At 49.8% G+C, this 24,311-nt stretch overlaps 7 protein-coding genes across 7 annotated transcripts; 3 read left to right on the top strand and 4 right to left on the bottom strand.

Moving 5' to 3' along the window:
• Positions 1-197: 197 nt before the first annotated feature.
• Triagg1_87 (uncharacterized protein) lies at positions 198-1,017 on the bottom strand (the record flags this gene model as incomplete). The annotated part of the gene is made up of 3 exons (XM_062895876.1): positions 198-498; positions 570-957; positions 1,014-1,017. The coding sequence occupies 3 exons, from the start codon at positions 1,015-1,017 to the stop codon at positions 198-200; spliced, it is 693 nt and encodes a 230-aa protein (XP_062760437.1).
• Positions 1,018-1,306: 289 nt separating this feature from the next.
• Positions 1,307-2,053, bottom strand: Triagg1_86 (uncharacterized protein; the record flags this gene model as incomplete). Its single annotated transcript, XM_062895865.1, has 1 exon — positions 1,307-2,053. The coding sequence occupies one exon, from the start codon at positions 2,051-2,053 to the stop codon at positions 1,307-1,309; it is 747 nt and encodes a 248-aa protein (XP_062760436.1).
• Positions 2,054-7,931: 5,878 nt separating this feature from the next.
• Positions 7,932-10,800, top strand: Triagg1_85 (uncharacterized protein; the record flags this gene model as incomplete). The annotated part of the gene is made up of 4 exons (XM_062895854.1): positions 7,932-8,069; positions 8,197-8,361; positions 8,421-10,561; positions 10,617-10,800. 4 exons carry the CDS (start codon positions 7,932-7,934, stop codon positions 10,798-10,800), a joined length of 2,628 nt encoding a protein of 875 aa, XP_062760435.1.
• A 613-nt stretch (positions 10,801-11,413) lies between these two features.
• On the top strand, positions 11,414-13,836 carry Triagg1_84 (uncharacterized protein; the record flags this gene model as incomplete). Its single annotated transcript, XM_062895843.1, has 2 exons — positions 11,414-11,531; positions 11,588-13,836. The coding sequence occupies 2 exons, from the start codon at positions 11,414-11,416 to the stop codon at positions 13,834-13,836; spliced, it is 2,367 nt and encodes a 788-aa protein (XP_062760434.1).
• Positions 13,837-18,806: 4,970 nt separating this feature from the next.
• On the top strand, positions 18,807-19,785 carry Triagg1_83 (uncharacterized protein; the record flags this gene model as incomplete). The annotated part of the gene is made up of 5 exons (XM_062895832.1): positions 18,807-18,869; positions 18,932-19,173; positions 19,232-19,432; positions 19,489-19,553; positions 19,604-19,785. The coding sequence occupies 5 exons, from the start codon at positions 18,807-18,809 to the stop codon at positions 19,783-19,785; spliced, it is 753 nt and encodes a 250-aa protein (XP_062760433.1).
• Positions 19,786-20,100: 315 nt separating this feature from the next.
• Positions 20,101-20,544, bottom strand: Triagg1_82 (uncharacterized protein; the record flags this gene model as incomplete). The annotated part of the gene is made up of 1 exon (XM_062895821.1): positions 20,101-20,544. One exon carries the CDS (start codon positions 20,542-20,544, stop codon positions 20,101-20,103), a length of 444 nt encoding a protein of 147 aa, XP_062760432.1.
• Positions 20,545-22,808: 2,264 nt separating this feature from the next.
• On the bottom strand, positions 22,809-23,750 carry Triagg1_81 (uncharacterized protein; the record flags this gene model as incomplete). The annotated part of the gene is made up of 2 exons (XM_062895810.1): positions 22,809-23,480; positions 23,532-23,750. 2 exons carry the CDS (start codon positions 23,748-23,750, stop codon positions 22,809-22,811), a joined length of 891 nt encoding a protein of 296 aa, XP_062760431.1.
• Positions 23,751-24,311: the final 561 nt, after the last annotated feature.

The raw sequence follows: 24,311 nt of genomic DNA, 5'->3' as shown, positions 1-24,311 counted from the left end.
TAGCGTGAATGAGAAAATGGTCGTTTCGGGGCGGCGGCATCTGTCAAGATGATGAAAGTCGAAGAAATAAAAAAGTGTCGTAGTGCTCGTCTTGAATTAGGCTGCTAGTATGTTTCTCATCGCTCTCTTTTTCTTCCCTCTTTCCTTCTCTTTTCTTCATATTTTCCTTGGGGAGAGTATTTATCCTTGTCGTTTCTCTATGACCGGGAAAAGGGCCACAGCTTGGTCGTCGTGTTGCGCTTCTCCGAGGTTGACGTAAAGTTGGGCAGTTCGGGGGTCGCGTTGGTCTTGTCCTGGTAGGTCATGGGGATGCCGGGAGCGCCTTCTGAGGGCGGGACGCCGGAGCCCCAGGAGTCGGTGTTACCGCCGACGGCTTGTCGACGAAGATCGCGCCTGCGGATGTAGCGGCGGCGCCAGATGCAGGCGCCGATCCAGATGCCAGCGATGCCGACGACGAGGATGACGAGCATGATGACCCATTGGTAGTGAGTGGAGATCCTGCATGAAGGAGTTAGTATTGGTATATAGACTTGAAGTTTATCTTCACTGATGTTCGGAATATCGCGTACCAATCGCCACTGGGTGGGTTTGTCCGCTGAGGGCTGTTGGAGCTTGAAGGACCGCCGGTGGAGCTGGAGGAGATGGCGCTGGTAGATGAGGGCGCCACTACGTTCTTAATGTTGCAGACGCTGTGATACCACTTGGTGATGGAAGCAAGGCCGTTGGGTTCAGCGGTACAGGCCTGGTCGCAAACGCCAGCGGTCGTGGTGGAAAAGGGCGCAAGGCGAGAATCGAAGCAGAAACATGACGTGTAGACGGCGGGACTGTTGGTGGGAATGGCGGGAGGAACACAGGCGCCGTTGGCATCGTAGAGATGGCCACAAGCAGCCGCGCAGGCGGGAAGCTGGGCGCGGTCGGCAAAGGGCACGATGGTGGTGATGGGCGCTTGTTGAGCTGCTACGGAATTGTTAGATTTGCGGACCGCTCGGAAGAGGCCGTTTGGGGAGGCTCACCCATTGTGACGTGATGCAAGAGGGATATTAAGGCGCAGATGCGGGAGGAGAAGATGCCAAAAGCATGTACGAAAAGTCCGTGACGGCGGCGAAGAAGAAGGAATCGCTGGGGAGAATCTTGACGGCCAGCGCCAAACCAGAAGCAATGGAAGCGAGAGAAGGTGTCGATATTTGTGTTCGTTTCAGAAACGGCGCTTGTTCAAACACCGTGGGTCAACAGATGCTGGTGCGAGGCTGCGAGAAGATGCGCGAGCGAGGAGAGGAAGAAGAAGGTTGGGAACACAGTCGTCGGGTCAGGCGATAGCAAAGCAAAGCAAAGCAAAGCGAGTCGTATTGCGGTCCTTTGGTTGTCCTTTTCTTCTTCTTCTTTTGACTTTTCCGTCTTCGTCTCTGGTCCGAGTCGCCTGGGAATTTACGAGGGCGGCTGACTTAAGCGAGCGGAGAGAGTTGGAAGGTTTGCGCAAGTAATTTGGTGGCACCGGCTGAGGCGGGAAGACGGCTCGGGGGCTTCGAGGGGGAAATATCGACAAAAAGTAGCGAGAGGAAGTCCGACGCTGGCGATGGACGGCGTGTTTGGTGTTTAGGGCGAGGAAGAGACAAAGTCGTGAGGATTTGGCATCGAAGGGGAGGGAAGGGAAAAAAAGAAGTGGAGGGCGCTGGAATGGAGCGTGTGCAGGAGGGACGCTCAGAGGCCTTGGCGCTGCCGGATTAGCGGCGCTGCAGCGCTCCCAGGGCTCCGTTTCGCGCAGCTGGCACAGCCCTCGAGCGCTAAGAGGCGCCCCATCGGGAGCAACGAGGGCCTGTAGAATCCCGTATTCAGCGAGTCCAGGCGACGGGGGGGGCGTCAGCGGGAATACGGCCTGGGCCCTGATGGGGGATGGCGCCAGCGTTGGCAGGACTGGGGGGGTGATTGATTGATTGATTGATAGATTGAACGGAAACGGGCTGGGCTGGGGGGATGATTGATTGCGAAAGCGGTTAGAGAAGAAGAAAAGGGTTTTTGGCGAGTGAGATTTGAAAGGCTTAATGGAAACAAACATTGAGTATCCTGACGTGTTAGTGCGAGAGTTGGAGGAAACAAAGTGAAGTTGACACCCGGGCTACCGAAACAAGCGGATCAAGGATTTGGACCCTGATTAATGCATCAACTTGATGGGAAGAGAAACAAGTACAAGTACAGGGACATCCGACACAAAGTCACAGCATGGTTTCATTGCTCTGTAAGTACTACTAAAGTAACCGCTACGAAACGGGAGCACGGACGGCGCATTGAATGTCCAGTGGCATCATTGAATCAATGTCTGCATCGTCGAGGCCTAACAGTTTTGGGGAGCTGCTTGCGGGTGCAACGGGTCAAGTCAACGTCAGTGGCCGGGTACGTATTCCATTAGCTGGTTGTGGAGGGCGGGTAAATGCAAGCAGGTCGCGGCTACGGGGTCGTTTGTAGCGGTACCAAGCTGGACCCCGTTTATGGTGCCCAGGCAGTTGAACGGCTTCAAATCATGGATGATTTCGGTACCAGACAGCACGAACAAAGTAAAGCACACAGATTGACAATTCGCCAATCTCGCAATAAGTCTGCAGGTGTTGACGGCTAATAGCGATAAGGTGCCAGCACTAACATTAACATTACCTCGAGCCTAACATATACCAGATCCACGGATTGTTTCGTCACTTTGCCCCTAATCCCCAATTCCCCCCCGTACGTCATCTCTGCGCCAGCGTGTACCTGTACTCCGTGCCGCGTACCGAGTACATGCAGCCCGTCAAGGTCGAGGCACCGCCCCCCAGGATTTAGAGCCGGGAGTACCAGCATGTTACCAGCATGTTACCAGCATGTTACATGCAGCTCATACGAGACAGCAGATGGAACCCCCAAAGACAGAAGAAAGGTCGCGTCTCATATTGCCCTTTTCCCATCTCAACACAACCTCGACATCTTAAACAGAACAGAACTGTGCGATTATAAACATCGTCGTCATCATCATCACAACTCCCGGCTGACCAATTGCATCCCGCGCTGCGCACTGCCCGCACGATGCCACCAGTAATTCCGCACCTACTCCGTACTAACTTGTACGAGTACAGCCAGTCCGTCCGTCTCTCTCTCTCACCCCTGCACCCATCTTGATCTCCGAAACAGGGGCTCAGCAATGATTGGATCCGTCATCTAAATTCTCTTTCTCTTTCTCTTTCTAGCCTCGTGCTCGTGTTCGTGCCGCCGCTGCCCTGTTCAGCTACTCGTACTAGCTGGGGAAACAAAACCGATCACCAGACGTCTCTTCCAAATTGCTTCTACTGCGACGCTACTTCTGAGCTCGTCTCGTGGCCGTCCATCGCGTCCATCTTGCTCTTGCACAGACTCGGTCGCTGCCCTTCATGGCACCTGTCAAAACTGCGGGGAAGCAGAGGCCATCACCGCTATGGGCCGATCCAAGTCCCATCTCGGGCCAATGTTCGGCCTTGTGCAGATCAACCACGCCTGGCTGACAGGCTCTGGACGGACAATCACTCATGATACTGCCTATTCCGTAATCACCACAGGCGCGCTATGCATACACGAGGCTCGGCAAGCAAGAGGGCGCGTACTCGTACTGTGCTCAACACCAGTCTGTACATGGCTGCTGCTACCTACTGCTCCGAGATGAGGACAAAGGCGGTGTTTTCATCTCCTATACTCGTGTTCTAACAATGCTCCGCCTCAGTCTCTCTCTATGGAGCCTGCTTCAAGGAACTCAACTCAACGAGACACAAGGAGGAAGATTCCCTTTGGACAGCCTCACGTTTTTCAGCCCCCTGCGTGCACGTACTCGCCATCCCCCTTGCGATCCATATAGATACTGCCCCCAAAGCCTTGAGGGAGAACTGCACCACCAAAATTTATATCATGGCTATTTTCCAGAGCCCTGAGTGGCCACTGTTGACCTATCGTCGTCATCCCTCGCCCTATTATTTTGTCGTTCATCCTGGCTGCTCTTGACAATGCCGACGACTACCCCGGGAGCAAGCCAGGGGTCGCACTCCGCCGTGAATCTCTGGATTCCATATGGCACCTGAGAGGTAGCTATGCTCGATTCCGTTAGCACACTCTCTCGCTCTCGACCATCCGGAGATTGCCATGACTTGCCTGTCTTGGACAAAGACCCACCAGGCCTGTTCATGGCCTGTGGCTCTGTCTTTGCAGAAGTTGTCTTGTCTTGGGGCATATTGTATACTGATCGAGCTGGACCAGTATAATGATGTTGGCTGTCTTTCAGTTGCAGTCGATGCTCAGCGGGTGTTGTTTAGCAAACCACTGGATCCAAATAGGCTGAGAACACGGCAGCTCCGCATTGGGATATCAACTCACTTTATACTCATCGATTCCTCTTCTTGCTTCAGGAACCAGTCAACGGCCCGTCTTCCACAGAAGCTTCTTGCTGGCCAATCCTAACATGTCACATACCGCTCAGCCTACCGCACGGTCCATTGTGTACATGTGTGCAAAATGCGCACAATCCTATCGGTCGTTTATTGGCAGCAAGTTGTCATCTCTACGAGGCTGGTGTGCATTTCGGTCCGTATCATATAGCCCTACAGACGCACAGCATGGATGACTGCGCCTACGCTGCTTTTCCGGGATCATGCGGGATCGGGACATCACCTTGTCTCAGGCGTGCATAGTATCGGCCAGATAAAACACCCAGGTAAAGCCGTTTGTGTGAGGGAGCCGGTACAAATGGCACTTGGCGTCTGCCTTGACGTGAAAGTCACTGGAAACTTGCCCGGTGTCTCGCGGCTTGGTTCCGGCCAAAAAAAATTATCTCAGGGGCTCTATTCTTGTGAGGAACCTTGAAGCCACCGCTACACCGGCCTTGACTCGACGTGTCCTCAGACAGGGTCTTCCTTCTTGCAAACGTGCTATTCTCGGCGTCAAGCATCCTATGCTGCTACGTGGGTGGAGCGACGAGAGGAAGAAGAACTCTTAGGATGTCTTATATGTTACCTTTGTGCCAGGTACCTCTCAGTGACGTGTTTGGGCACCTCAAGCATAATCTTGAGACATGCTGCAACGGGCGGCTGCAGCGTTCGACAGAAGCCACGACTCTATATGAGAGACGCTGTCAGCTCATGACTTGTCCAACTCCCTTTTACACCGCTCCTTGCCATCCTTCTAGATGAGAAGGGCTTCAACTTGTCTCTCCACTGGGTCTAACTTTCCAATTGTCAAGCGATGACCCCTGCATTGCAATCTCCATCCACTATTTGAAACGAAGTGGCTCATTCCGACCGGTTTCTCGCTTGGAGTGATGTATGGGGAAGATGCTCAAATGCTATCTCGTCGGATGGAAATATTTTACAAGCTTCTTTTTCGTCTAGAAAACCCAATCTATCGGGAATATAAAATGCCAACCATCCAAGACACTGGACGGTTGATCTTGTTTCTGAGGACGAGAAAGATGGAAGACAGCAGTCGGCCGACGGAACCTTTAGCCGATCAATTCCTGCATTCCGATAGGGCCATTTGTGCATGCAGCATTCATCCTGCTGAGAAATGTCAGCGTCATATGGGGTACAGCATTTGACAAAGATCTTTTTTCTCGCAAACGTTCCTCTAGAAACTCACTCGCAGAATCTCTAGACTCTAGGCGGTCGTACTGCACTAACGCAGGGGCACTCGACACTACGCCACACTCCCCAGGTCAGGCCATCACTTCGAATCTTGCTTCCAAATTGTGGCTATCCGATAATATCGTGCTTATATCGGATATGTTCGTAACCCCGGCAGTAAGACCCGGCCGTTCGAGAATCCAGAAACGGATACACTGCTCTCATATTGCCATTAGTATCTTTTGTACATTGATGTATATGAGCATTTACTCTGCCTCCGCAAGTACACTTATCTACATATCGACCCAACTTGAAACTTTGCCCATTTTGATCAGACCCAAGGCTTTATAGCAAGCACTCCCTTCGTCCAAAGTATTCCCCCAGAGAGGCAGCCCGAACCGAAAAAGAACCTTCATATAACAGGGATGACGTGGCCATTGTTGAAAACTACTATGAGCAGTTGAAACATTCAGTAAGCTTGAGTTGGTTCTTTATCTAGTGAAACAACGCAGGGCTAGCGGAAGTTACCCCCGGGTCTTACACAGTCTCAAAACTTCAAATGCGCGATCAAGGTTGTAAATGTGAACTGGAAGATCGAGCCCTATGCGGTGAGTTTATGAAACAAAGCGTTACACTCAATGGTACTTTTTGCCAATATTCTTCTTCTTTCGCGTATTACAAATTATATAAAAATGCCCATTTCTTCGTAAATCGGCCCAATGGCGCGCTGAAGAAGCTTATTTACGATTCTTTATATCGTGGGCAGGGGTCTGAAGATTTGCGAAACTCGTTGGAGTCCTCTCAAGCGATCACCATATGCCGTGGCACCTCAGTCACATGCTTCTGACGGTTGCGCTTGACCAATTGACATGAGAGTTTGGCGGCTGAATAAATGAACATGGCACCGATTTCGTTCACCGATGTAGGACTTTGGGGGTGACGACAGCTTTGCGCTTTGTTTAGGCATGAGGGTTGTGGTTATGCCTCGGCGATACCAGGGGAGTGTAGAGATGGAATTCGGAATGTGCCACCAGATGGATTTCGTGTTGCGGTGTAAATTTTTTCTCTCTGACACCCTTGGGTTTTTATGGACTTGATGGGTATGCTTGCTTTGCTCTTTAGGCTTCTGATGATGGGCTGGTTGGGTTTTGTCGAAGCAACGTTACGAAGAGAGTGTTGGAGTTGGGTATGAGACGTTGTGAGCAAGCAACGTGGGAAGCGGTTGTGGTACGCGGGCTGTTTTGCTGGAAATGTCGGGTCGCATGCTGTCAATGGAGATGATTTCTGTTAGTGTTTGACAAGAGTAAAGTTATAGGACTTTGGGATCGAGATTCACACAATATCGGGCTCCAAGCAGTATTCTTTAATAAGTGTAGTTGGACACCTCGTGAATACTTGTATTGCGTTGGCTACGGGCTACTATGACTTTGAAGAGACATTGAGCTACAACTGTACGAGTATGCATAAACCAGAGTAGATGATTATATGTTGAGATGAGACCTCTATTCTCTACAGACTCCAATGATGGAAAAGTGTGTTGCCATGCATTGGTCGATATGGGGTCATCAATCAGCACATGTACATGTTTGTGGATACATGGAAGGGATCACGAGATCCGGTGCTCAAGCCAACGGCTCTTGTCTCTTCCATGCACCACTCACCAACAACCCCCACAGAAAGGATCCGGATAATCGGATACATGGACCCTATTATGCCACATGTTTACATATCGATTGGGAAGCGTATCCATTTGCTTGCCTAGATGGGACGTTGGGTTTTGATGTTTGCTGTTTAGGCTGGGAGATAGGAGCCCAACTGGAGACTAACACACGGACTGACACTTATTGGGCCACGTCAAATGAGGACTGGAGCCATATGGTCCTATTTGGATTGGGACCCCTGTGGGGTTTGACCGCGGATTGCTTACTATGCTACGTACTGCGTGTTTTGAGAGCTGCTGTTTGATGCTTGCATTTCCAATGTTTTCCTGCTGCATTCACCGTTAATTGTTTGCATGAATCCAAGCTCCAGGTTAGCAATGCCGCGTATTCATCAGTCAGATTCGTGACGTCTCTGCCCAATCGGTGGCTGTGGTGGCGGTGTGATCGTCATGCATTCAGTGGTGCATTTGCGCTGCATTCGCCACCAAGCGGTTCGCCTGAGGTGCTAAACCGTGCTGTATCCCAGCAAGCTTAGCTCACTGCAGTTGTAGTGCATAAATCATGCAGCAAGCTAAAGCTACGTCACAAGACTTTTCCAGCATTGATGCAACTTTCGCTTCTTTGTTTCTTCTTCTCCCCTTTCTTCACCCGAGGAGATTGAGGCATCATGAAGCTCGGGGACAACGTGACGGAAAAGTGCGACGGCAGGGACGCCATCCCGCCAGCCTCCAAGACGGTGCGCGATCTGGAGGTGCAGCTGGTGCTGTCCTTGATCTTGGGCGTTGGCGCCTTTATCGCATTCTGCGTGAGTCGAGTCGCTCCGGCCGCTATTCGCATCGCATCGCATCGCATCGCGTGCCGTGAACGTGAAGCACTGGGAATGGAATGATTACAGGTCGGATCAATGCTAATTGCTGGTGCCATGCCTATAGATTCTGCGCCCGCGATGGCCGACCTTGTATGCTGCGCGCAAGAGGCGCCTCGATCCCAAAATTGGCCCGCCACCGCTGACCGACTCTTTCTTCGGATGGATCCCGAGGCTCTACAAGGTGTCTGAACAGCAGATTCTGGCGTCGGCTGGACTCGATGCGTTTGTTGTACGTTGCCAGCGGTTTCGATTCCGAGAGGCGTGGGCGGAACTAACGTGGTTTGGCAGTTCTTGACCTTTTTCAAAATGGCCACCCGCATCTTTGCCATCATGGCCTTCTTTGCCGTTGTCGTCCTGTGGCCGATCAACTACAGCTATCGCAACTTTCAGCCCCTGTGGGGAGGTGACGAGACGCCCCCCGACGATACTCAAGACCTTTACAAGCCCATTGGCTTGCCTCTGGGTTCCGCCCATCTGGGCATGGCGGGAGACGGGCTAGAGAAGGATAGGAGTCGAGAGAGGGCGTTTCTATGGGCCTACGTCTTTTTCACCTACTTTTTCGTTGGATTGACAATCTACTTTATCAACAAGGAGACGTTCCGCATCATTGGGTACAGGCAAGACTACCTGGGATCGCAGTCTACCATTACAGACCGAACGTTTCGCCTTACCGGCGTTCCATCGGCTTTTAGAACCGAAGCGCGTATCCAGGCTCTCATTGAGAAATTGGGCATCGGCAAGGTCGAGAATGTGACCATTTGTCGAGATTGGAAGGCGCTTGACAAAGTCGTGGACGACAGAGGCCAGACTCTTCATAAGCTTGAAGTCTCTTGGGCGCAATACCGGAAACGACAGCGATATTCAGCCGCGAATGCTCGCAACAACCGAAATGGCGGGACGGATTCCTCTCATCACAATTCACACATCAGCCAAGGAGATGAAGAGGCAGGCGAAGATTGGCGACTGTTGGGAGACGACTCTGACCAAGCTCATGTATCCGAGGGCGATCGACCGCAGGTTTCACTACGATATGGAATTTTTGGACTCCGAAGCCGCAGGGTCGACGCTATCGACTATTACGAGGAGAAGCTTCGACAAATGGACGACAAGGTCATCGAGGCTCGGAAGAAGGATTACAATACTACGGATATGGTACTCGTCACCATGGACTCTGTCATGTCCTGCCAAATGGTTGTCCAGGCTCGGATTGACCCACGGCCTGGGCGATTCCTGACCAAAGCTGCGCCTTCGCCCTCTGATATTGTGTGGAGGAACACGTATGAACCTCGTGGAGTGCGACGAATCAAGGCGTGGACGATTACTCTATTCATCACGATCCTCACGCTGGTCTGGATCTTCCCAACGGCATTTCTTGCTTCGTGGCTGAGCGTATGCACCATTCAGAGGGTCGTGCCCTCCTTCTCCGAGTGGCTCGAGGACCATGCTGTTATTCACTCGCTGTTTCGAAACGGTCTGCCCACGCTCGTGATTTCGTTGCTCAACGTTGCTGTTCCCTACCTCTACGAATTTCTATCCAATCGCCAGGGAATGATATCGCACGTGGACGTGGAGTTGTCGCTCATCTCCAAAAACTTCTTCTTCACCTTCTTCAATACCTTCTTCGTTTTTGCTGTTTCGAGATCGGGATTTAACTTTTGGAGCGTGCTTCAGGACTTTCTCAAGGATACAAGCAAGATCCCTAGAGCCATCGCGGCTGATGTGGAAGACTTGTCCGTCTTCTTCATCAGTTTCATCATCCTACAAGGCATTGGCCTGATGCCTTTCCGAATGCTGGAAGTCGGGAGTGTCTTTCTCTTCCCAATCAACCGCTTCTTGGCCCAAACTCCGCGAGACTACGCGGCGCTTAAGAAGCCACCAGTGTTTCAGTACGGGTTTTATCTGCCTACCTCGTTGCTTGTTTTCAACCTTTGCGTCATCTATAGTGTCTTGAGATGGGGCTTCGCTATCCTGATCTTCGGAACCATCTATTTCTCGATTGGGTATTTCACATTCAAGCACATGCTCTTGTATGCGATGGACCAACCTCAGCATGCAACTGGAGGTGCATGGCAGATCATCTGCTATCGCATTGTTATAGGGCTCATCGTTTTTGAGGTTGTCATGGTCGGGGAAATTGCATCTCTCGCCGCCTTTGTTCAGTCAGTGGCTATCATGCCTCTTATTCCCTTTTCGATTTGGTATACATATTATTTTAAGAGGCGATATATGCCCCTGATGAAATACGTTGCTCTACGAGCCATCCGACCCGAGGAAGGCTCTGGCAACGAAGAGGCTGTGGTGGATGAAGAGGAGTCTGATGATGCTAGCCCGGACCGCTCACGAACACGGGAAATGCTGCGTAGAGGCAGCACATTGGATGAACTTAAGGAGAGAGACATGACATTCACCAACCCTAGTCTCATCGTGCCGTAAGTAATACTGTATACTGCTTCTGTGGTTCCCAAGTTAACATGATCAATTTAGTCTACAGCAAGCGTGGGTCTACACTGACCCGCCTCCGATCGTGATGACCGACGAGGAGTCGGAAGAGGGCACGGCAGAGGGGTCTGAAAACGAGCCGACATTGGTGCTGCCCAACGCAGACAGCTCTTTAGGCATCGGGGACGACAATGTGTGGTTGAGTACAACAGGACGAGAGCGAAGATGAGATACGAATTCGCCTGAGACGGTGTATTTGGGTATGCGAATACGGTGGCGGCTATGATGTGGTGTCGGAGACTGTTCTTTTCTTTCTTGTTTTCCATTCTCATACCACGGCGTTATTGACTGATGACTGATTGTTACACAACATATCCCCCGCAAGTACGTGGCTGCGATTCCATGTTATGCTTTTGCCACTTTTACATATGGCAAGAACGATACCATTGACTGTTTAGATAGCGCCTTTCTTTGCATTGTTACATGGAGGAGCGGTGATGAATGGCGAAGGAGAGTCCAAGGAGAAGTTAATTTATATCAACCAGAATGTCAACACTGACCGTATCGCCATTTCCCACTTCGTTTGATGTCGCACTTGTTTACTTATATCTCTGCTTTACCTCTGAACGACAATCCTAAAAATCGTCGAGCTCTCTTTCAACTATAAATTTTCCTATCAAAGAAGAAATAAAAGCAAAATAAAAACACGAAAAGCCTCCTGTCCTGGAGGCCAAGCCAGCAATACGTCCTCGCAAATATTTGTCTCGAGGGGTGTGGCCGGAGCTCGGTCGACGAGATCGAGAGGGCCTTCGCAGCGACCCGCAAACACGCCTGGCGGGACGATGGCTGTTGTTGCGCTGGTGACGAGCGGCGACAGGAGGATCTATGCGCTTCCTGGGCAGTTGGCTGATGTGGAGAAGGTATACGGGGGTGAATATGGAGAGGAAGAGGACCATGATGGTGAGTGGTGCCTGTCTTGTCCTTTCATGTTACGAAGATACTGACACGATGAACAGATATTCCTAGCTCTATGCGACTACCTAACGAACTGCTCCAGCAAATATACGGCTATCTATCCCCCGTGGACTTTAACTCGGCGAGGCATGCATGCCGAACATGGTATTTGGCATCCTTGGACCGCGAGCTGCTTACCAACATGCTGAAGCAGGGAGGATGGTGGAGCAGCATGTTGAGCATCTTGGCACCTATGAGAACAACGCCGGTATCGAACCTTGGTCGTGAGGACATTATGAGCAAGTGGCTTTCGAGAGAGTGTAACCTGTTGAGCCCGCAAAGGTCTGCCTTTGTGGAAGTCGGCCATACGGACTTTAGCGCCATTGTGCCTGGATCGGTTCTGGGAGACTTGCGAGGGGCGATGAGTTTCACTGTGAGCTTGTGCGGGAAGTTCTTGATGGCTGTGCATGGCCGGGTCGTCTACATATATGAGCTGAATCATGTGTGCTTTCCGGAGCGGCTGTTGTGGGCGGTGCCGTTTCGTCAAAGACAAGGGATGCCGCTGGGGCACTTGAGGCCGGTGACGAAGATATTGTGTCCGAGGAGGGTTATTTCGTGCAGTATGGATACTTTAGCGGAGAGATATTCTGTGGCATTTCTGATGGAGGGTCGGGTTGGCATGGTGTGTGATATCACGACTGAGAGAACGGGCACGTCGAGCGCTGTGTCGACGCCTCAGTCAACTGAACCTCCTGTCATCAAATCCGGATCCGGATCCGTATCTTCTGCCTCAGCGTCTTTGGCGTCTTCAATTCAATGTGCTTGTCATGAGCATTTGCCGAGTCTTCCGATGCCACCAGAAGAAGGCCCAAGGTCAGTTTATCGCAATATCTGCCATCCGGATGATCCTCCACGGTCGGTGGCCATCTGTCCTCAAAGGAAATGCGTGGCCTTTGGATGCTCTGCTGGGATTGAACTGCATTGGGTTGATGCAATGACTGGTCAAGATCTCAGCAGGTGGTTCCCACTCACGTCTCCGAGCGACTTTCTCTATTTCCTACCGCCGCGAAGAGGAGTGGACACGCCGCGGAAGTTGAGGCTGATTAGCTCGGCTGCTGGTCTGGGTAATCCCATGGAGCTGCTTGATGGCATTATCCACGGCTTCAGTACTTCGCTTTTGGGATCGGGGAGCACGGCGGTGGTGTCTTGCTTTGACGCTGAGCCTTGGTACGTGAGGCATGGTCGTGGCATTTCGCCGGAAGCTGGAGGGCCAAGTCGAGATGTCGATGTTGATAACGATGAAAGTCTGCTTAGTCGAAATGTGCCGCGAGACAGTCCTCTGCGACGACTTGTTGCTGCCAGCGCAGATCATTTTCGGGCAGTGCCGCTGAGTGACGGCTATCACATCTTGTTTACGGATCCTCGAACGGGAAGTCTTTGTCTGGGGACGGATGCTCCTGTGGGCTCGCTTACTCGGTTGCTTCGCAAGGTCTGGTTTCGCCCTCCTGCACAGGCGTACTCGCCCATGCCCCTATTATATGTTGCTGGATCTGATACAAAGCACGGTGTTCGTGTTGTCGCGACTTTTGCTGCCAGGCCACAGCATGACGGCATTCCGTTGGATGAGCGCAGAGTGTCTTCTGATACGGGCGCTATGGAAGATTCCAACCAGCAGCTTATTGTGTTTTACACAGTGCCTCCAGATGTATTCCACGACATACGCCGGGCCGATACTGAGGCTAGATCGGCCGCATATCGGCCCCCTGAAACCCGCAGATTTGGGCATCATGAACCAACATACGGGCATATCAACCTGATGAGCGACCCCTTTGGACAAGATTCGCATTATCCAATCGAGGTATATGGGCAAGTAGTAGCTACGTGCGGGAATCTCACAGAAATTGCATTGAACTCGTCTCCGGACTTGATCATCTGGGCCTTTGCTGCTGAAGGGTGGGCAAAGACCTGGGCCTTGAACACTGGGAAAAATGGGCCAATTATCAATTCTGTTGCCCATAGAGATGGGAGCGTGCGACAGGCTGATCCCGATACCGACGTCGTCGTGGCCGGACCTGCGCCTCCAGAGTCATCCTCGGAACTCAGTTCGTTGGACTTTAATCTCTTTGATGGCTCACCCATAAGTAACTCGGACCGAGAGCAAACCGTTCTAGGGCCGTATTCTCACGGTAGACGATGCCACATGCTGGGAGAAATCTGGGATATGCAAGGGGGTGAGGCTGATGCTATGCGGATTGACCTAGTTGAGGAGATAGGAAGCATTACGAGAGTGGACATTGAGCTTTTGTCGTAGTGTTTCTCCAGAATGATCATTATAATGGTATGCATAGGCATTAGATTACAATATCAGGTTATTAGAAAAGAGACTGCATCTGTATGTAGTTTGCCTGTTTGAAGAGACTCTGTAGTCTAATATATCGTTTGCGATTGACCCCAGCTATGGGATCTTGTTCATTCATGTTTGGTAACGGAGCGTGAAGCCGCTGCGTAAAAGTCTAATGGAGCATGTAATGATAAAGCAGACGGCAAGTCAGCTGCCACAAAATACTTGGACACCGAGGTAGCTATTTGAACCTGTGAGGACTGCACCGCCGATTAGTGTGCCAACTAGCAATGCTAATGACACGACTGCAAAGAACACGCCGAGGCGAGTTCCCAGATCTCGGAGATCCTTGGTTAAAGTTGTCATGACGACTGGAGGAAGGGACACGAAGCCTCCGGAAAAAGAAGCCGTAAAAGATGGATAGGACGATGATGCCGGCTGTTGAGTTTACGGCAATCTAGCAGTATGCTAACAGAGCCGTGAGCGAGGCAGACGAAGCCGAGGGCGCGGGTTGCCCAGGGGGAAGCCGGCGGATTGCTGGAGCTTGTAGAAGATGATGGGGTAGATGACGGAGCCGATGCCGTTTGCGAGGGCGCGCTTTTTTTGCGGAAGCATTGGGGGACGAGGGTGATGGGAGGGGGACGAAGAGGCAGCCTGTGTTGATGCTGACGCAGAGGTTATGGGCGAGTATGGTTTGGTAGTACTTGGTGGAGAGGGAGGTCATCATGTAGGAGGAGATGGGATTGGAGGGAGCCGATCCAGGCGATGGAGGAGGGGGAGTGGTTGGGGAGGATGGATTGTTGGTAGAAGGATTGGAAGACGCCGAATGTGTTGATGAGGTCCCTGGGTGGATTGAGGAGGTTGTTAGTGTTGGTTGATGAGTCGGTGAGTGGGATTTGACTGACTAGGAGTTGAACTAGAGGAAGAAGGCGCCTAGGACTTGGAGCCAGGCTTTTATGCCGGTGTCGAAGTCGGGTTTTGAGGGAGGTTGTAGGGGGAGGGTGTTTGGGGGTGTTGCTTGGCTGTGTTTTGTGTCGTCGTGTGCTTTAGATTGCATTTTTAGGGGTTGTGATGATGATGTTTCTGGTGTTTAATCTGTCGTAACTGTGTTGCATGAAGTGATTCACTTTTCCCAACGATTAGGGAAAACTAATTGGAAGAGTAGAGGTCGTATATGATGATGTGATCTGTGTAGACTGAAAGCGACGTTTTTATAAGTGACAGCGCACGAAAAGTATTGTTATGTGACTTATACAGCATTTGAGTCAGAGCTTGTCAATGGATTGCAATATGTAGTAGGTAGCCAACCAAGGTGATGGTCTAATAGACGCCTTTATAACTGAACACGCTTCTGCAACTTTAATTTGTAAACCTTTTTTTCCCTGGCTGAACGCAATCTCTTGTGGATGCAATACCACCTCCGCGATATATCTTGATCCACTGAGTATCCTCTTTCATCCCCCTCATCTGAACTAGCCGGATCACCCTTCCGAGTTAGCCTTCCGAATTACCCAGCCGGAGATTTATTCTTAGTAGTATATGTTTACTCTTACGCTCAATTGATCCGAACTAACCAAGCGGCCGACTTATCCAGCGTTGTGTTGGATTGATTGAGCTCATGATGTCGTAGTGTATAAGTAATAAGGCCCCTGATAGACGAGGGCATTCATGTTGCAACTGCTTCTGTAAACTTATAGAAGATTCTTAGTTTTTTCACGAAGACTTCTGTAAATGAGTCCAAATTATATCAGTTCGATATCAATAAACGAATAAATCACTTTAATTCTGCCCCTCTAGCTGTTTCAAATACTATGCTATCACGCTACCCTTGGATATCTTTTCCTCCAGTGGTGAGCGCTCCTATGGCAGTTCTATCAAGTACCGCCCTTGCAACGGCTGTATCTAGCGCTGGTGGACTAGGGTTTATTGGTCCTGGAATAAAAACACAAGATGCGGCTACTAACCTTGAAGAAGCGTCGTAAATATTGCTCAAAACTCAAGGCTCACCATTTCTCTCTCGAGGGGCAAGCACGTCGTCTCTGCTCCCTGTTGTCGTGGCATTTCTCCTCTGGCGAGATGATGTTAATGAGGCGACTTCTGTCATTGCAAAGTTCAAACCATCTGCGGTGTGACTCTATGCTCCACACGAGCTGAAAGAGTACGAAGATCCGCAGTGTATCCCCCGACACCCTAATATGGATATAGATTGGAACAGTGCTTAAGCTAAAGTAATATCTCAGAGTTTCGAGAAACCAGACGTTATTGTGGTTCAGGGAGCAGAATCTGGCGGCCGTGGAAGACTCGAGGATGGGTTAAGCCTCATAACATTGTTTCCTGAAGTGGCTGATGCGGCAGAGGGCGGCATTATTATTCTGGTTGCTGCAGGAGGAATTGCTGACGGGCGAGGCGTTGCTGCTGCGCTGTCGCTTGGCGCCTCAGGAGTGGCGATGGGAACTAGATTTCTCGCATCAAAGGAAGCTCGTATTGACCAAGGGTACCAGGACGCTGTTATCTAAGCAACTAATGGTGCAGTATCGACAACACGAACCTTGTTTTATAACCACCTCCGAGGGGAATACGGGTGGTCTAGAGCAAGTCCCAGGATGATTATCAACAAGACTTTCACAGTTCATCAAGTAGGAAAGCCATTTGGAGAGCTGAAAGAGATGTATGATGAGGTAGTAGAAGCAGGGGACTCAGGATGGGGGCAACAGGGAAGACGAGCTACATACGCAGGAGCAGCTATTGGACTGATCCACGGAGTCAAATCAGCATCAGATATTGTGCATGATGTCCGAAAGGAGGCATTAGCGACAATTCAGTCACTGTAGGCAGGTGGGGAGTAAGCAGAGCTCAGGACCCGTTTGTTGTCTGTTTGTTGGGCACAAGGGGAATATTACTTCAAGGCACGTACCCGGATTCTCCACACGGATGTCTCGGAAGAGTAATTCAGAATTGGAACTGATTGGTTCAAGCAGACTTCGTGCTTGGTGAATGGCTGGTTGGAATTTAGCTTCTGGGGAAATAGTTGTCTAGAGTCTCAGTCATCGACACCATAGTCATCCATTCTTTTGTGTCTTGTAAGTTTTGTTCGTCACGACGTGATATTAAGGTCATGGTCCTCTAGTTCGAGAATGCAGAAGATCTCAAGATATACTGGTATTTTGATTCTGGGCCGATTATTCTTGCTGCTGAATCACCGCCCATCGTACTCGTCCCGTTGTCGTTCTCTTTGTTCCACAATCACTCGAGTTTAGATACTCACCAATCTCTTCATTGCGACTGATGGGAAGACTAACGCGGCTATGAGGCAGAAAACTTAACCAGTTGAAAAATTACCGAATCATACCGAATCCCCCGTTACTAAGATGTCAAAGAGGCAGGGAGTGCTCTGCGCCTGCGATCAATGCCGCTGAGGAAAGATCAGATGCGACGAAAAGCAGCCTTGCGCTCATTGCATTGTCCATGACAATGCTATAAGAATTACTCACATGACAATACTGAACTCAGTCTCTTATCGAGCATCTTTCAGAGAGATTGAACAAGCGCAAAAGCCCAATCATTCAACCTTCGAATGCGAAAGGGTCCTCAGTGCTAGAACCAGCCTCCAACTTGAGAGAAAAAGACCCAACATCTAATGAGACACCGCGTTCCTCATCATCTAACCGGCCAGGTGCTTACACCTTGACCGGATCAAGCAGCTCAGCTTCTGGTATCGACCCATTAATAGAATTGCCTGTGAATGGACAATATATCCCAGCACAACAACTGAATCATATACATGCGGCGCCATATCAAGTATTTCTACGATTCTCAGCAGATGACCCGTTCGCTTATCCAAGCCATCCCCTTCCTCTCGTGACGACGATGTTTTTCGAAATGGAGCAGTAGAAGCGTCAATGCATCTTCTAAGCGATCATACCATGCATGTTTACGCCCCGCTATCACATGAACATTCCCTCCCGGATGACATGGTCCCGTTTTATAACTTCCTGGGTCCTGCATCCGATGTGGTTTATGCCAATGCTCCATACAACTCCTCTATATAATGGATGTGCAATATCAGTCCATAGTATAGTTGGATAAAGCATTTGTATGATCGGTTGAAAAATCTAGAGACCTTGAGGTAGCATCCGACACTCGTTTCATGGGAATGGGGAGAACACTGGGAAAGAAATGGACTCGGCTCGGGCATCCTTGGTTAGTTTTTGGACAGGATGTCAACTTCTATGCCGCGCCGCTCATAAGCAAACAACTCCTTGGATATAATACACCTCCCGGGATATATTCGGCCTTGATAACTGAGCCGAGACAAATTTGGAGAGTCATTTACAATGCAAGAGAGAGACTCGATTATCGATCATCTGCAAATTCTGTAGACCCGTAAAATGTTTGGAATCAATGCGTCTTGAGGGTGGCCTATGTCGTAGCCTTTGTAGCTGTAGTTAGAAGTTAACCTGTGGAATACTCCCGCAAGGTATGTAACTTTGCCACTCAAGTACTAGTGGAAGAATAGACATCCATGGATCCATTACTAACATTGGTTTTAGAGTACTTCGGCAATCGTGTTCGCGCTAACATGAGATTTCTACTCCGTAAACCCGCCGGTGAGAGTCCGCACCGCATCCCGCAGCTGAACCTCTTCTGGTCAATAACAATATCGCAATTTTGTTGATTTATAAGCCTAAACCGAGAGAAGGGCTGAATAATATAGTTGCGAAACAGAATACGTATACAAGACTTCAAAGATACCGATCTGGCATGATATAAAACGACTGTGTAACGCCATCTACCGATTTAAATAATGAAAGAGCAGAATTGTCCCGGTGAAAAAACAGGTCGGCAACAGTTGAACTGTGTTTACTGACCAGATTGAACATAGACGGACTCTAGACTTAATTCACGACTTCCATACGCCTGTGTCAATTCTTATTTGAATCATGCCTTCGTATCTCATCACCGGCTCAAGTCGAGGTCTGGGCCTTGGCTTTGTGACCGAGTTAGTAAGTCAATCCGATTCCCTTTTCCCCATCCAAAACATAGACACTTACATTGTCTGAAACAGCTCAAAGAAAAGGATAATGTAGTAATCGCAACAGCAAGAAACACGGCAGCGTCGACCGGTCTTCAAGAGCTCAAGGGCAAGCACCGAGGTGGACAGCTGCACCTCATCGATCTGGACGTCACCGACATTCAGAGCATTCGAAGAGCCGCTGAGGAAACGAGCCGTCTGTTGCCAGGAGGCTTAGACAACCTAGTCAGCAACGCAGGCGTGAATTCTAACCCGTTGACTTCATTTGAGGATCTGTTTGTCTCCCCCACACCTCCGTGCCCTGCGTCTGTCCGTCTATTAATGGCAATACAGTGTCGTCAAAGAATTTATCGACGAGGTCAACTTCAATCTAACCGGCACTCTGCTGCTCTTGCGTGAATTTGTCCCATTGGTTCGCAAAAGCGTGGCCAAGAAGGTGCTCGTCATCTCGTCGGTGTTAGGCTCAACTGAGCTCGGCGCGAGCATGCCAAATCTACAAAATGCATACTCGATCGGCAAAGCTGCTTTAAATATGTAAGTCTATGGATATAGTCAGCAAAATACAAGAAGTACCACTGATGGCATCTAAGGATGGTGCGCAAGTGGAGTGCAGTCCTTAAGGACCAGGGCATAACCACTGTTCTGCTTCATTCAGGTAATCCGCGACTTTCAATACATGGTACTACAAAACTAAGCTTGTTATAGGTTATTCCGCTTTTACTGAGGTTGGAAGCGGAATTGAAGAGTGGATGAAGACATACGCCCCAAACGTCCCACGCCAAACCATCGAAGAATGTGCTGAAAGCTCCATGAAAGTGCTTGCAGGCATTACTCCAGAGGATAATGGCCTGTTTTATAATTATGATGGGACAAAGCTGCCCTGGTAGCATTGGTGGATTATGGTTATAATCTCATCGGAAATAGCTCCCGTAGGCTTAGCTTACTTGTCGGCAACGCAGTCGTGCCTCATGCAGGATGATTATTGTATACGGACAATCAACTCTTCGTACTCTTCACTTGGAAATTTATTTTGTGATAATTGGGACATCTGGTCAAATTTGGCTAATCCGGAGACATTGTCAAGGTGCGAGACAGACAATCAGTATATTTGACTTTGTATGCTCCCTCTTTAGCTATATTGTAAACGCTCATTTGTCCTCATGCTTTCTCGTGTGTCTTATCCATGTATCCGTGTCCACATTTTAACCACCACCGCTCTGTCCGTTGGAAATAACCAGGCGAATGACTCCGTCGGTGCTGATCAAGATCGGGCTGCCAAAACCACCAGAGGTAGCAAGGCATTGAGAAATGAAACCGGGAAATGCCTGTTGCACTGAATCTTCGTTGAAAGTGACAGCCTTTCCATCTGCAAAGGCACCAATGAAGGCCTCACATTTTCCAACCAATACAGAGACAGCCGATTCTTGGGCACCACCCGTTGCGGCGGGAATGCTGCAGACACCTCCGGAACAGTTTGCGCCTAGCAATTGAGCAACTGCCGTGTTGCAATCGGCGGCGTTGATGTTGTTTAGTTTGCCGCTACCGCACTGAGGTGCTCCGAAGGACAATTCGCCCAAAGATGTTTGAGCGGTTACGGCGTTTGCCAAAAGGCCGGCGACCAGCGCGATGGTTGCCTGCGCCTTCATGGTAGGCGGATTCGTTGGTAGAGTAAAGAAGAACAGTTTGCTGCTGGTACTTGTGGTGATGATGAGAGTGGGAGTGATGAGGATATAACTCTTAAGACGAGGAGGAAACTATCTCTGTATTTATATCCATTCATCATAGCTTCAGATACTCATCATCTCCGCATTTCTTGTATAAGTCAATGTTTTGTCATACACCATCCCACTCAGTATGAGCACTCAATTGTCCCCAACAATATCCACGTGCCCTACGTTTAGGCAGCCGGTATCTTCGTCGAGGTTTCTCATTCCGGTCAAATAAATGATTACAAGCGAGTAGAGTGTAGTACGCTGACAGCCCCATGATAGCGCCGACGATCGTCCCTTGCACCTTGCTGGCATCGGGACAACTTCGATCCCCCTGGTATGCCCCCGGATTTTGCTGCCGATGAGCCCAACTACGCCCGTTTTGCTGGGAGTAAGCGGCGAATTTATTATCCCGCAACAGCATTAGCAAGATCGGACCCAATAAACAAGGAGATTACAAAGTATTCGGGTGCATTATTCTCTCCTTCTCGAGCACGGGAGTTGGTTGATGAGCGCATGGAATAGGACTAATTCTTCGAACAGGCTCACGCTAGACCCACTGCTAGAATCGTTTCATGCTCTTATTCAAGCTTGACAACCCCCTGCTGCTGTATACATACATACAAGATGCTGTATGGGGTGTGTTGCCCCTTGAGTATGACATATTATTATAATCCACCCGGCAATCCAGCCGAAAGCAAGGACAGCGAATATTTTTTATTCTATTTTTGACATTTTTGCAAGCAAGACACCATTTGTACTCATAATTCAACATGCACAGCAGATCCGCAATGATAACGTATATTCGCAGAAAATAGTATCAGATTCGAGCCTAGCGGTGTAAGCATAACGACCTTCTCTACTAGTCAACCGATCGGAAAATTAGGCAGGCTTGCCAAGCTTCAACATGGCTCAGAGCGGAGTTACATCACTCGCTGAAAGCTGGGGGAACTTCTTTGGTCTGAAGCTCCTGGGAACTGATTGAAGAGCCAGCACCCAAGGCTATGAAGCTCTACAATCATGGTCGACCAATCCCCAAGACCCATACGAGTATCGCCGCTCCTGTAGCAACCACAGCAGCCAGAATAGCTGCTGGTGGCATCAAAGTACCCAACATCGCCATGCTGGTGAGCGTCGCAAATATTCCTCCGGCTGGGGTAAAGGCTCCATACATGAACGACTGAAACGCAGCGGCGAGTGTTCCTGGACGTCGGTTAGATGCCTGTACACCGCAATTCCTAGGGATCCTTGGAGGAGAGAGGACCACATACCTGCACCAATCCCAACTGGGCCGAAGCCCAAGCACATAATCAGGGTACAGACTGCCGTAAACGTGACAGCCCATGCCATAATGATGGCAAGGATTTCTTTCGTTAACTCCCCGTTAGCATTCTATTGAGCGAGGGTCCGCCGGAACTCACGAGGCTGAGAGAGCCATTCAATCAGCGTATTGAACAGGTCGGCCAGGCTCTGTAGGCCATGACTCGAGTCGATAGGGAAAGGTGCCATGGCTGGTTCAAGTGATGGAAGAATATCCACTGCGTAGGACTTGTGTCTGTGAAGGAAAGAATTGCTGATGGATCGCTTGAAAGATGCAAAGGATGAGTGCACCAGATGACTGACGCTGACTGCTGCCCAAATGTCCACGGTAAAAATTAAGGCTTTTGTAAAAAGAAAGCAAGGCGATAAGTGTAACCAATCAGATTGTACATGCCACTTCTGTTTTTCCGATGCAAGGGAGAGCCTTGTGTCCCGTCAATGTGCTCCTTTAGGTTCCGAGCCGGGCACCAATGCATCACCAGCACAGGTCAGTGAATGATAGCGAGGGCATTATTGGACAGCCATCGTGTTTATTGAACAGACATAAACACGCGCGTGAATGTGCTTTATGCGGGGCATTAACTAATTGTAGCTTCCTATGTTGTATCACCGGCGCGTGTTAATGGCTTTGACGGAGTAACGGTCAATTGTAGAGGTGACTACATACCCAGGCACTATTGGCGTCCTACCCTGTTTCTTTTTGTATAGCAACAGAATAACATAGCACGAAGACATTCCTGATGGCGAGCTAGACTCTAGATGTGCTAATTAAGAGCCATCGTAAGATAATGATAAAATATGCTGGAGATTGTTCTTCGCTCTATCAATGGAGGTCTATCTGTAATATAGATACATGAAGTTGACTCATCTCTCGTATCTATTTATTTGAGGGCGGCAAAGTTGCTCTCCCAGCCGTCGATGTTTAGTCGCAATTGTCCCGGGTTCGCCAAAATCTTCTCTTTGGCCGCAATCAACCCTTCAACGTCCCAATTGGCCCAGATGAAACGACCAGCGAGGAAGTCTGATTCGGGGCTAGCAAGCCAGACCGCAAAGTTGGCCATCAGCTCTGGTGAGTCCGTTGGCGGGAAACCCGCCGCATTGGCCTTGTCGGCAATCTCGCTCTGAACCATGCCAGGGCTAACGTTGAATGCCTTGATGTTGGGGTTCTCCTGCTGCAGGAACTCTACCACTGAAGCGGTAGCCATCTTGGAGGACACATAGCCGCTCATGGGGCTGGAGAAACCAGGACCGACGTTGATTGCGCCAGTGTTGACACCGATGAAAACAGGCTTCCCTCTAGGTGGCTGCGACTGGTTGATGAAGTATTTGCCGAGAAGATAGGTGCCCAGGACATTGATTTCATACCCCTTCCACCATTCGCCAGTTTCGGTAGTTGCGAGTTTACCAGGCAAAGATAGGTATGCAGCGTTGGCGACTAAAATATCGAGGAAGCTGGTCTTATTGATAGTTTCGAACAGAGCCTTGACTTCATTCTCTTTGGAAATGTCAGTTTGGATGGCGTGGAACTTGGTCTGCGGGTACGCCTTTGAGAGCTGCGATGCGTTAGTTCAGGGCCTGCAAAGGAACATGAAGGTGCCAATGACCTTTTGCTCAACGGCTTGAAGAAGGTTGAGTCGTCTTCCAACGAAAAAGACGTGATCAGCCTTGGCTTTTCCAAAGGCTTCCACAGTCGCAGCTCCAATGGCTGTGCCACCTCCCGTGACGAGAACGGTTTTGCCTGCTACCGAAAGATGCTTTTGAGTAGGATCAACCACTGGAGTAGGGTTGTTGTGGTATTTGGCGGTGGGGTTTGGCATACTCATTGTGACTCGGTGTTTATATATGCTTATAATTAAACTCAGAAATTTGTTTAGTCAAGTTCTTGTCTTGTAATTGTGATGAGGGAATGGTTAGGTAGCTGTTCGGAGAGTTGGGAGAGGCTTGCATTTTATATCCTTCGAGATATCCACGATACGTACTTCCTATTACCCACATCGCGCATAGTAAAAGGCGCATATCCTGATCCTTCAAGTTTCCATGTACAACAACTATGCCCAATCCGTCGGTTGGCCAAAGATGTCCCATCTGTTGGTCGTCTACAAGCAGTCCATGGATGGCTACAACTTGGGCTGCTCCACCGAGAGGTGTTCGGTCAAGAGCCATTGTCCTTTCTTGATTTCAAATCGGGAGGCACATCGTCATTTCGAGATTAGAATGTCATAAAATTCATGAAGGCGGAATTACACAAACTTAACCAACAATGATTGGAGGTAAATACATCGGACTCCCATCGGAGCTCAACGGATCACTCCGGAGCACACAACCCCGGACCTTGTGGGATCTCCTTTGCTTCAGCCGCTTTGCGCCGCTTTGTATCGCTTTGT

This window comes from Trichoderma aggressivum (genome assembly GCF_033847375.1).
Source record: "Trichoderma aggressivum f. europaeum strain CBS 100526 chromosome Unknown scaffold_001, whole genome shotgun sequence".
Lineage (NCBI taxonomy): Eukaryota > Fungi > Ascomycota > Sordariomycetes > Hypocreales > Hypocreaceae > Trichoderma > Trichoderma aggressivum.
Note: the sequence above shows the minus strand (reverse complement) of the source record. Positions and strands in the feature narration are given on the sequence as shown.